General features: G+C 58.6%; 1 protein-coding gene across 5 annotated transcripts in view; it reads left to right on the top strand.

Moving 5' to 3' along the window:
- The window catches only part of NEK6 (NIMA related kinase 6), a 79,174-nt gene that overhangs the window by 22,155 nt on the left and 44,324 nt on the right, over positions 1-12,695 (top strand). For 4 of the 5 annotated variants that reach the window (XM_029919567.1, XM_029919568.1, XM_029919566.1 and 1 more), the window contains one exon: positions 12,361-12,478. In XM_029919567.1, the coding sequence (XP_029775427.1) occupies positions 12,389-12,478 (90 nt within the window). In that variant the 5' untranslated portion in view covers positions 12,361-12,388. Of the gene's footprint in view, positions 1-3,514; positions 3,622-12,360; positions 12,479-12,695 lie in introns of those variants that run through there. The other variant, XM_029919569.1, reaches the window with a different exon arrangement.

Here is a 12,695-nt window from a genome sequence, read left to right as displayed (position 1 = left end):
AGTTAGTTTGCAGAGTGAGCCGGCAGAGAGATTTGCTGTAGAATGAGCACCGTTCTTATCACGATGATAACAGGAACCGTGATAGCAGCGGCCACGTTTATTGAGCGCTCGTGTGTGCTGGGGCCCTGATAGTCCGAGGCTGGGATTTTGCCTGCATGTCCTCACTTAACAGTCCTGAGAAGTGGGTCCTCTCCGGCCCCCTGTTTACAGAAGAGGGAACGACAAAGAGGCGACTTTGGGACTGGCCTGGAGCTTGTGTGACTGGACAGAGGCAGCACCGGATTTGAACTTGGGGCTCTCTGACTCCAGAGCCTGTGCTGGGCTGCCTCCTGACCACCTGGCCCTCTGGTCCCACCTCCCTGGGTGTCACCACCTCCCTGAAGCCTCCTTGATTGGCTCAAGTTAGAAGCAGTGGCCCTTTTAATGATTTTTGCAACACAGATAAGCACAGACCCCCCCCACCCCACCCCCCACCGCCCGCCTTTCTCGCCACCACTTTTGCCTTTTACCTTGAGGGCAGGAACCCAGTCTACACACTGCAGGGTATGGCCAGGTGAGCGGGGACTCAGGCCTGCATTTTTTGTCCAGGGTCTGCCTCTCTCCAGCTGGGGCGCCTCTGGCAAGTCACGTGACCTCTGGGCCTCAGTTCTCCCCACCGTCAGGTGGCTGCACTGTCTGCTGTGCAGGGTTCTTTTCCAAGCACACGAGCTGTGCGAGCGTGTGCCGCGCTCCCGAAGGACCTGGCCCAGCACGCGGCGCTCGGGGGGCTCGGTGTGATCCCCCCACATGCGTGCCTCGCCTCCATGGTTGTGCGTCTGGGAGCCCGGGGGGCCGTTGGAGCCATGCCCCCGTCTGCTGTGGCTTGTCGTGAGCGGGGAAGGGCAGTGTTCAGGGGGCTTCTGAAAGTCTGAAGCCAGACAAAGCGTCCCCTCAGCAATTGCAGACCCAGAAGATCTGGTTTTCCTCCCAGGACTGCACACATGATTAGATGCGGGATTCCTGCGCTCAGCCGTGGGGCCTTCTACAAAGCACCAGCACAGAAAGAGCCCCCTGACTGTGGAGCCGAGCTGCTGTGTTGTCGGTGGGGAACTGAGGCCCAGACACAGGCCGTGGCTTCCCCAAGGCCGTGCAGTCCTGGGAGAGTCCCAGGCCCTGAGATCCCCTGCAGCCACCATGCCACACGCCACAGCTCAGAGCAGAAATGACCTGCATGGGTTACAAATGGCCTTGCACTTCCCAGGCGCTGCTTGGGTCAGTGAGGATCCTGGGGGAAACATGACGCGGGAAGGTGCAGGGACCGCCCCTGCCCCAGGTGTGGCCCCAGAAGCTGTGATTGCGTGTTGGCCAGCAACTCCATGCCGGGTGGCAGGACTGGATGGAGAAGTGGGGCTCAGCCTCGTGGACGTGGTGTTGGGGGACACGTGGTGGCTCGGGAGGCCCTGCAGCTGATGGAGGGGCTGGCACCCAGGTGTCCCAGGTGGACAGGCGCAGGGGAGTGACCAGCAGTGAACAGATGTGTTCGTGGGCATGGGCTGAGCAGAGCTGAGCTAGACTTCTGGAAGTTTCTCACCGTCTCCGGCCCAGGAGGAAGAGGAAGGCTCCCTGGGGTTGGCTCACACGCTGGGAACCTGTTGTCCCTGGGTGCCATGCTGTGTCCCAAGGGACAGGAGCACACTCACCCCTCAGAGGTGGCTCTCTGCCCTGGAGAGAACTCCTCTCCAGCAGACAGGAACCCAGAAGCAGAAGAAAAACAATGTTTAGGCAGAGAGTGCCCAACTCGGGGACCTGGCCCAGCCTGTCTGGAGCTTCCTCTGTGAGTCAAGGCCGATGACACCCCCATAGCGAGATCACAGAGGACGGTCCTTGGGTGCGGCACGCATCGGGGTCTGGACGCGGAGTCTACCCTGCAGGCCTGTGGAAGGCTGGCCTGGACCCAGCAGCGGCCACCCAGGGGGCCAGCACCTGGCATATGCCCGACAGTTGGGCCCGGCCGGCGGGGAAGGTATGCTGGCAGGTGGCCGAGCTGCGGTGCCAGGATCTGGCTCAGCATGTCCTCTGGGGCCTCAGCTGCCATATGCCTGTGTCAGTCCCAGTGGTTGAGCTGCAGATGGGGTGTTGGTGGGGGGGTGGTTTGCCCAGAGGGTGGAGGTGGCCCTTGTCTGGAGGAGGAGGCAGGTGCCCGCCACGGGGGTGCTTTTCAGAGATGAGGGCTAGAGCCTTCCCCACATTCCCATCTGCACCAGTCTGCCAGCCTCTGTGCCTTTTATCGCACGATGTCCCTTCCCCTCTGCTCCTAAACCTGCCCGTGCATCTAGGCCACCTCAGACTCCACCTGTTATAGAAAGCTGCCCGTGACCGAGCCTGGCCCAAAGTGAGAACGCATCAGTCCTTTTCCTGGGGGCACTTTTCATGTTGTTCTCTGGCCTCTGGATTTGTTTCTGTGTTTGGGGGTTCTCTCCCGGGGAGACGGTAAATGCAGTGGGGTTTTATCAGAGTCACCTCCCGATTACCGGCCATCAGCCCAGACGCTGCACACAGAGAGCAGTGGGAAGATGTGTGGAAGGAGAGGGGGCAGGGTCACACTGAGCCCTCAGCTCCAGAATCCACAGCCTGGGAGAGTAGGGGTCCTGAATAAGGAGGTGGTAATAATCAGTAGTAACTCCACTGATTGGGTGTCTGTCATGCCGGGCCGATGGCTAAGTACTTTTGATTCATGTAACATCACGGCCCCTCCAGCAGGTCAGGGTGGTAACGGGGCACACGCAGCTGGGACATGGCAGGGCCAGGACCCCGAAGCAGGGCTGCCCCCCACCAAGGTTCTCCTCTCTTCAGGCAACAAACATCTTTGTCTCAGCTTACAAAGGGAGAGACTAGAAAGGGTTAGGCTTTTCAAAGGAGAGCAAGAACTTTTGTACTTCTTAGTATTTGCTGGGGCCTGGCAGGGGTGGGTGGGGGTGGAGTGCAAGGGACAAGGGAAAGGACACCTTGTCCCTCCCAAAGCCCAGTCTGGTTTAATCCTTCCACCTGCTGTCAGTGTGCCTGGTTCTGGGTTGGGGGAAAGGGGTTCATAAAGAGCCTGGAGAGCACATCCCTTTGCCTGAGCAGTGAGGGCTATGGAATGGGTTAGGGAGGCTGGGTCCTGGCCACCTGCTGCTACTGCTGTGGTCACAGCCCTAGTGAGCCTCTTGTCCTCCAGCCTCAGTTTCCTGGAAGGTAAAATGGGGGAGCAGGACTGGTGCATTCTGCTCACATTCCCAACCTGCTGGTTTGGGGCACACCTGATTGTTTTCCTAGATTGTCTGGTGACCGCTGCCATCAGATTCCAGTCCCTGGTGAGCACAGGGCTCCCTGGTGGCTGTGACAAGTTCCATTCACGACAGAGGTGGCAGTGGAGTTATTTTTGGAGCAGTTCGTGGTGGGGGAGTTTCCTTTTGGCGGTGGCTGGGGATGGGAGTCTTGGGCAGGGGAAGTCCCATACCGACACAGGGCCGGCCCCTCTTCCTTCACGCGCCCTGGCACAGAGAGGCCTCCCAGATGCCCAGAGGCCCCTGCACCGCACGTATCCACCCTCGATCCGGAGCTGAGCAGCACCCCCGAGCTTCTTAGGAGCCGCTCTGCAAGGTACTGGCCTTTGCCCTGACTCCAGCTGGGGGGAACCCCTCACTTTTTCCTGCTGCCACCTTTGCCCCAAGGGTGTGCCCAGCAGGTGGCAGGAAGGCAGGCAGGAGAGACTTCTGGGTCCCGGGGTTCCTGGGGCACCTGACCTGGCTGTACATCTGCCCCTCCCCCGGTGGGGGCTGCCGGCGGGCCACCAGCCTGGCACGACTTTCATTGCCACCCAGCTTGGGGGGTAGGGCAGTTGCCAATACCAGCTTTCACACCGAGTGCTTGCAGGCTCTGCCAGAGCCCCTGAGGGGATGAGGGGGCAGAGAAAAGAAACTTTTATTTCTCTGGGGTGAGGTTCGGCTGCCTGGGCTCGTTTCCGGTGCCTGAGCAGTGAGTTCGCCACAGAATTTTCTCCCGCCGGGACTAGCCATCGCTTTAAACCTTAAAACCGGGGCAGGGAAGCACATAAGGGGATGCAAGGGGTTCAAGAACGCCTTGCGTGTGGAGACCACTGGGTGGGATTATGGTTGTTCCCAGGGCACACTTTTCACAAACACTGAAGCCAGGGCATGCCCGCCAGGTTCCTCCTTCGGTTATTGGCTGTCAGGGCAGTGGCTATGATCTGAGACCGGATATGAGGGTAGAGGAATTGCTCCCTGGGATGAGCTGGCCCCAGGACCTCAGGCTTCTCCTTTCTGGCTTCCGGTATTTATGGACTAGATCAGATTTACCTGGTCCTCCCTTTGTGGCCTGCTGGGGCTGCAGAGGTGAGTGGTTTGGTCTCTGCCTTCAAGGAAATTTTCATCTGGGGAGAGAAAAGCATGTGAACAGGCAGTGACAACACGGGGACAAAGGCTGGGGGAGTCCAGGAAGACTGCCTGGAGGAGGTACCCCAGGTTGGGTTCTGAAGCAGGAGCCAGGTTCACCTGGAGGCAGTTCATGCCAGGGAGGGGGAGCAGAGTCTGCCAAGGCCTTGAGGAGAGATTGAGTTCATTTATCTAAAGGGCAGGGGTCCTTTGGATGGTGGGATTGCCTAAGGGGTCTGAAGCTCCTCGCACAGTGAGATGCCAGCTTCCTCTAGCTCCAAGCTGGTCTCTAAGGATTGCCCCAAGCAAATGAGACTAAAGCCCAGACTTTGGAGAGAGGTGAGTGCAAACACGGGGCTTGCCATCCTGCTAGAGGCATGGGCTTGGTGGGTCCCTTCTGTGTGCCTTGGTTTCTTCTGTAAAATGGGATCATTGCAGACCTCATGGCAGGGACGTGCTGAGACGCTGCGTCGGCACGTGGGTGGGATGAGGCATGGTCTTCACCAGGTCCTGGGGCCAAAGGCTCTTCCTGGACAGAAACCAGTTGCCTCGTTGCTCCTTTATTTAAAAAAAATTTTTTTAAAGGTTTGTTTCTTATTGAGAGACAGAGAGACACAGAGTGTGAGCAGAGGAGGGCAGAGAGAGGGAGACACAGAATCCGAAACGGACTCCAGGCTCTGAGCTGTCAGCACAGAGCCCAATGTGGGGCTTGAATTCACAAACTGTGAGATCATGACCTGAGCTGAAGCTGGACGCTTAACAGACTGAGCCACCAGGTGCCCCTGCCTCGTTGCTCCTTAAACTGAAAGATGAGTTGTGTATCACTCCTATATTTGCCCCCCAGAATTGAGTTTTATTAAACAAGCAGGAGGAAATGAAAGAGGATTAGGAAACTTCTCAATTTTAAAAAGGCTCTGGGGAGCCACGCAGTGCGAGAGGAGGTCAGGTCTGAGTGGCCTGGTGACTCCAGTCTGGTCTGAGACAGTGAGGACCCTGCGCATGAAGGTGCACGTTTCTTGCTTGAGTGTCAGGAACTCCCGGCTTCCCCGCCCTGACTGGTCCTAAGTGTATTCAGCCAGCTGCCTCTGCCAGGCCCTGGGCGAGATGCTGATGGTTTAGAGCTGACCACAGAGGTCGTTTCCTGCTTGAACGGCCAACAGAGGAGGAAGAGAGGGGGACCAAGAAAGCAGTTAGACACCAGCAGACGGGGAAGGGAGTCTTGGTAGCGCCCCCCTGCCCCTGCATCCCCACTCCTCAGGCTCCGACTGTTTCCTCTATGGATGGAGACATCCGAGGCGAGACTTTGCCAAGAGCCCCTAGAAAGTGTCTAGTGTGAGCAGGACCCAGGATCTGGTCCTGATGCATGGGTGGGACTTTGGCACAAGGGTATGTGGCTGGGAAGGGAGGCCCTTCTGTTCAGGGGCCTGGGGTGGGATGGAGGAGCAGGGAAATGCGGGGCAGGCCCATGCCGCTGGGCAGAACTTGGAAGGCCGTGTCCGGGCATGGGGGCCTTGTCCTGGAGGGACTGTGGGTGGGACGCCGCAGATACGGGGATCTGTGTGTTTGGGGGAGGGAAGGGAACCTTCCCGTTGGGGGCTGACAGTTGGGTTATCAGGCAGGAGGCCCTGCTACCCTGACATGACAGGGCGGCTCATGGTCCCCTGTCTTAGAGAAGACAGTCTCTTCTTCTTTGGGTCCTGGAGCTGAGGCATCTGAGCAGCTTGTGTGGCTTTGGGGGTTGGGGGTGAGGGGACACAGGACTGGTCAGGAAATCAGGCACCATCTGTGGCTCATCCCCTGTGGCCCCCAGGCCCCCATGACTCTGGCCTGAGATTGGCCGCTTCCTGTCAGATGATGAATGGATAACGTCTGCTTCTCCCCAGACGAGAAGAGAAGTGAGGCCGGATTGGGGGAAGGACGCAGCAGCCAGAGCCAAACCTCTGGGCCAGAATTCACTCCCATTCATTCATTCTTTCACTCTCCCAAGGCAGCACGGACTGGGGGAGTCAGACAGACTTGCTTTCAAGTGTCGGTTCTGCGTATTGCCTGGTACGTGACCTTGGGCTCATCACTTAACCAGTCGGAACTTGTGTGTCCCCTTCTGCACGGTGTAGATCATGGCAGCCGCCACCGTGGGTTTCTATAAGGGAGCAAAGTGTGCGCAGCCCGTGCCGGGTGCAAACACAGTGCAGGTGAGTGGTGGCCCTTACCGTGTCCTCCCCAGCAGCCAGTCTGCATGGGGAGGACGTTCCTTACCGCCCCAGGCCTTGTACCGGGCCGTGAAGTCAGTGGAGTTCCTTTGGTTGCTCACAGCCTTGCTGGTCTGAGAAGCACGTTTAAATGGCAGCGTTCTCTGATGGGTAGACTCCGGCAGGGGCTGTTTCTCCTCAGAGCCTCAGTTTCCTCATCTGCAAAATGAGAGTGACGGCTTCTCTTGGGCTTCTTGGGAGCTATTCCGATCACTCCGCTCTGGGGAGGAGCTCAACATGGATGTTGTGATGCTGAAGCTGGTCCGGCCTTGACCCCACCAGTGGCCGGTCACCGTGAGCTGCCGTATTTCCTGACTGGGCCTCAGAGGCAGAGTCTGTCAGCCTGGGAGCCACGTTGGCCTTCACCACTTCCACCCCCCGAATGAGGGGCAGGGACACCCCTCACTCAGTTGACAGACCCAGAACGTGGCCGGGCTCAAAGCCTCGTGGTCATCAGGACCCTGACCTGCATGCACACGTTTTGAAAAGGGCAGGCACGACACACTGTTTCTGCCTCAGGGTTTGGGAAGAAAGTGGGGTATAAACAAATACTTGGACCCACACAGTATCGGAGTACACCACCATGTGACTCCCAAACCACAGATCCCCACATGCAGAGAGGCCCCCCAAACCCGCCCCAAGCCGGGGACTTGCCCCGACCCTTCCGGAGCCCACCTGGAGTCCTGAGTCATCTTCCGTGGGGAGAGCAAGGGCCTCAGCGAGCCGCCAGCCTCCACAAGGTGTGGCGTTTGGCAGTAGGGAAAGGAGAGACACGACTTCTCTAGATGAAGTTTCCAGAAATTGCGAGGCAAGGCCCAGGTGACAGTCTTGGTGAGAGAGGCCAGGGAGAAACCTCAGTGGCCACTCAGGGGCCGTTCCCTTCCAGGGAGCACCCAGATGAGACCCAGGTCCCATGTTAGGAAGAGCCTCATCCGAAGGCCAGGGCTGGGAGGACCGTGGGGGGTGGGGGGGGTTGCAGAGGTACCCAGGGTTCACGTAAGTGATGGAAGCATTCGTTCTGGAGTGGTCCCAAGGAGGCGTGCAGTGGGGCAGATAGAGCAAGATGTGGGGGCCGACAGCCCCAGCTCTGTCACTTCCCGGCTGTGTGACCCTGGGCAAGTCCCTACCCCTCTCTGAGCCTGTCACACGGAGGCGATCCCTCAGCCCTCCGTTGCCCAGTGAGAGTTACCGATAACGACACTGAGACCGGCGTTTCAGAGGGCCTTCAACTGCGTCAGGCTCCGCTGTAAAGGGTTTACATCTGGTAACACATTTAATCCTCTCAGTCACTCTAAGAAGAACATCTTACTTTTAGCCCCATTTTCCAGATGAGGCTGCCCGGGAAATGCAGGGCCCTTGCTTCCTGTAGAAGAAAGGCCCTCTTTTAGGTGGCTCTCAGTGTGGCCTGTGCCTGGGCTTCACATTCCATGGATTTCTGGCCCCTGACTTGGGCTCTGGCTGCCTGGGCCTCATTGTTCTGCAACTTGGCGGAGCGGCCAGGCACAGGCAGCTTGCTTGCTGCCGGTGCTACCCGGAGATGCCCACGTGATACCCACCCGATGCCCGTGTGTGCTGAGGGACTTCCCCTGCTCTCTGTGCCCGTGTGCCTTGGCCTTTCTGCATCTACACTCCCTAAGAAGCAGTTTTTGGCAGGAATTTCCAGGGTAGAGGGGTTGGGTTTCCACTGAGGTGTAGACCGAATGCAAAATCTCTGAAATCCAACACCCCTGGAGATTGAGAGACAGTGGCTATCTTGGACCTAAGAAGGGCTTTAGAGTCCTTGAGAGCAAATCTCCCCACGTAGCTTATTAGCCACGTGACCTTGAGTCTGTGTCCTGGTCTATAAAATGGGTCTCCCAACAGCCCCAGGATGCAATGGAAAGATCTGGCCCACTGGAAAGAACTGAAGGTTCTTTTCAGAGAACCTTCCATGCCTTTCTCCCAATCATCCCCTCTTCCCTTTCTGCTTCCCAGCCTCCTTCCCACTCCTCTCCTCCCCCTTCGTACTCCTCCTCTTCCCCCCACCTCTCCCCTCTCTCCTTCCCTCTTCCCTCCTTCCCCTATGTAGCGTCCCTCTCTGACTAGCAGAGTCCTCCTTGGCTGCTTCTTTCCTAGAACAAAGGCCCTTCTTCCTTATTGGGGAGAACATGGGGCGGCCCTTCCATTAGGTTCTGGACGGAACAGCTCTGAGGGACAGTAATTTACCAAAGCTCCAGGGGTTTGGCAGGAAAGGTACCATGGATGGCAGAGCTGAGTCACCGGGGTGCCGTCCCAAAGGGCGTGGACTCTGGGGACCCCTGTGGAGAGAAATGGCCCCTCGTGGCCCTCCAGCCTCGGGATCACCCCTGCCTGCTCAGCACAGGCCCTGGTCTTGAGGGGAGTTTGTTTGTTCGGTGGGGAGATGACGTAGCAAGTGCTCAACTTTGTCGTAATGAACCAAGATGATGAATTGCCACGAAGAGCCTGTGAGGAGGCAGCGTGGAGGTTTTGGGCAATGATACCACCGTGGCTTTGAGTCGTGGCTCCACTGCCGCAGATCCGGGAAAATTTCTTAACCTCCCTGTGCCTCAGTTTCCTCTTCTGTAAAATGAGACAATAACAGACTCTCTCTCATGGAGTTGTTAAAATGAGATGGGCCAAGAGGTGAAGTGTGTAGAGCAAGGCCTAGCTTAATAAGGGCACATAATGTCTGACTTATCGTTATGATTACTGTTATTTCTGATGAGGCCAGGGACCCCTGGACAGTGCTTCTGGAGCCCGGTGTGAGGCCTGGAGTCTCCCGAGAAGCCCTGAGAAAGTGCAGTGTGCCGCCTCTGGGTGCAGATGTTGGGAGGGTGCCCTTACCCTCGCACAGGGGGGTGACCTGGGCAGACACCTGCTAAGCTTCTGCCTGGCATGATAGCCAGGCTCCCCACCGGTGAGCGACAGCATCAGAGATACAAGCCCAGGCCGCCTGGCCCGGCCAGGCTGGGTGGGGTGGGGCAAGGGGAGGGAGACCCAGAGTCAGCAGGTGGGTGGGTGAGTGGGTATGTGCGTGGGCCTGGCCTCCAGGCCGCTCCAGCACCTTCTGAGATAAAGACAGAACCTTCTTGCTGAAGACAGGTCTTCTCCAACCTTTCCCTGGAGGCCTCCCTAAGGGCAGAGGACCGTGAACATGTCACCCTGAGGGGTCTGGGGGTGCAGCCCGGAGCAGCCGCAGAGCCTGCAGGAGTCTCCGGTTTTATCTTAAAATGCATGCGCATTTTACATTCTGTTCCCTCCAAATCCGGTTTATTGTCGCACACATTTCGCCCCAGAGTCACAGCGCTGCCTCGGGAAGCTCGTGTTTGTCTGTTGATCCTGGGGCTTTTCCTCCTGGTCCGCCCCCTGTTGCCCTGGGGGCGTGCGCTCAGGTGCGGGGGCTCAGGCACAGATGGCCGGGAGACGTGGCCCCCTCTCCGGAAGCCTCCGTGGCCCACTCGGAGCGGGGCTTGGTGAGCTGGGCACAGGCACCGGGAGAACTGGGGACCCAGGTGGGAGGTGAGTCCCACGGTGGGACAGAGGCAGGGGGATAGTGGGAAGGGGCCTCAGAGGTACAGACACGCCCACAGTGTCCACTCCCTGCCGCCTGTTGGAGATAAGAGAAAACAGAGAGTAAGAAATCTGACACATAAAATGCCCTGTTTGTGGTCGGAACTGGTTCGTCTTGGCAGCTTCACAGACAGGAGACAGCACAGACCGTGCTTTGGCAGGACGCAGCCCCCACCCTGCACGCCCTCTCTGCTACCGAGGGCTCCCCCTGTTAGTCCGAGTCGGGTGCCTCAACTTTCGCCGTCTACTTGGTGTTCTGGAGAGCAGCTTTCCCCCAAGACCGCTGAGGAAATGTGTGCGGGGGGAGCTGGGCCCATCCGGAGGGCATAGAGGAAGCCTGGGCACTGGCCCCCAGCACGCCAGGCCAGAGAGCGGGTCCTAGAGCGGCTGGGGTCCCTTCGAGGGGCAGAGCTGTGGAGGCAGGGCTGGAGAGGCGAGCTTGGTGCGTCATTTAGGGCTTGGCGGACATCCTTTGATAGATCAAAAGGCATCACAGACATCCCTGAGCCTGGGAGGGCTGGATGCCACCCACTGTGGCTGGAAAAACCTAGGCGCAGAGGGAGGGGAGGAAGGAAGAGATGCCCTTCCCACTGCCCAGACACCCCTATGTTAATGGGGGCGGGTGTTTACTTAGGAGGTGTGTACCGCAGCTCGCTGAGCCTCTAGACCAGGGGAAGGCTCTCTGTTTGGGATTTGGCTGGTATAGATGACCAGGTTCAAGGTTGAGAGAGGCAGAGTCCGTCCAGGGAGAAAGTGATGGCTTAGGTTGGTTTCCCAGAAGCAGAGCCTGAGAGCCGAGGGGGAAGAGCATAAGGGAGTCAGGGTGGCAGACAGAGCCCCCTAGCCCCATCCAGGGCTCTGGAGTGTGGGTTACACCTCAAGGTATCCTGACCCCTTGGTCATTGACTAAGGCCATCAATTCCTAAGGACTCTGGCTTTCCAGAGGATATAGACGAAGCTGCTCCAGTAGCCTAGGCCAGTCCTCAGGGGCTCTATTTGGGATGTGTCAAGTCCGTGGGACAGCCAGGGTGGAGTCTGGTAGAAGCGGCCGCAGCCAGATTCGGGGGCCCTTACCTCACGCCTACAGTAGGACAGGTGCCTCCTGGGCATCAGCCCCTTTCATCCTCTGTGGGCCTGTGGGCGCCCAGGCCTGGCCCTGGACACAGAGGGTGCTCCAGAAATGCCTGTGGGTGGAGGAAAGGCTTTCATCCCAAAGAGGGCTTTTTCCTTTGCATCCAGGAAACTGCCAGTAGCCAGATGCTGGCTCTTCCCTCCAGCTGGACGGCTGCTTCTGTGTGCCTCTGCCTTGGTCCCTGCCCCTGAGGCAGGCCTCTGCTAGGGGAGGCTGGCGGAGGCTGCCTGTGACCCCGGGGGCGGAAGTGATATTGGGGGTGATTCTTAGATGCCATTTAGCACCGGCCTGGCACCTACTGGGGATTAATCAGGAGCAGCTGCTGTGGCTGGCGTCCTTGACTCTCCTGGGGGCCTCTGACATGAGGCAGCCCCTCCCCTGGGGGTAGAAGGGGCTGTTCCCCTGTGCAGAGGGCTCTGCGCCTGCCTGGAGGCTTACACAGCGCTGTAACGAGGCCCCGTGGCCTTGGCCTTGCCAGTGCTTTGTACATAAGGGCCCGGTGAGGATAGAGAGGTTGGGTCCTTCTTGTGGCTGCTGCATGCAGTCTGGCCCACGGTCTCTCTCCTGACCACAGTGGCTGCCAGCCTGGGTTTTTGTGGGGGTGAGAGTGGGGGGCGGGGCTTTGTAACTGTCTCCCAGGAGGCATGGGGTGGACAATAATGTGGAAAGAACAAGGCTTTGGAGCGTAGCACTTGTGGGGTCTAGTGGACATCCTTGGCTGGCTGGGGGGCCAACTGTAGGCCTTTCCCTGCACAGAGCCTCTCCCCCCACTCCTCCGCTCTATCCTGTGGGGGGATAGACAGGATCATGGAGGGAAAGTGTGTCACGTCGGGTATGGAGTCCTAGCCCAGGCGCTGCTGAGCCGGGTGGCTGCCCTGTACCTAGGCTGATCTATGTGCAAGATGTGAAATCTGACAGTCCCGCCTCACCCCTGTGCCATCCAGAGGAGAAACTGAACAGGCATGTGTGTAAAGAAAGCCCTTGTTTTCTTTTGCAGCCCGTGCCTTGTGAGGCTGGCATGCAGGATGGCCGGACAGCCCGGCCACATGCCCCACGGAGGGAGCCCGAACAGCCTCTGCCACACGCTGGGGCCCGCACATCCTCCTGACCCACAGGTGAGGCCGCTTCCTTCGTCTGCAGAGCATTGGGGATTCACCAAGTCCCTGAGGCTGCTCCACCCCAGCAGCTGGCGGGGCCACCAGACACGGTTACTTCTCAAACGCATCCAGGGCGGGGAGTGGAGCTTGCCTCCCACCAGCTTAGCCCTTGTTTCCGTCAGTAGCACTCTGAGAAGCCGCCTGTGTGCCCGAGTCTGCTCTGTCCCTGGGATTC

This window comes from Suricata suricatta, chromosome 13, assembly GCF_006229205.1.
Source record: "Suricata suricatta isolate VVHF042 chromosome 13, meerkat_22Aug2017_6uvM2_HiC, whole genome shotgun sequence".
Classification (NCBI taxonomy): domain Eukaryota; kingdom Metazoa; phylum Chordata; class Mammalia; order Carnivora; family Herpestidae; genus Suricata; species Suricata suricatta.
The sequence above is the reverse complement of the archived record's forward strand: the minus strand, read 5'-3'. Positions and strand labels throughout refer to the sequence as shown.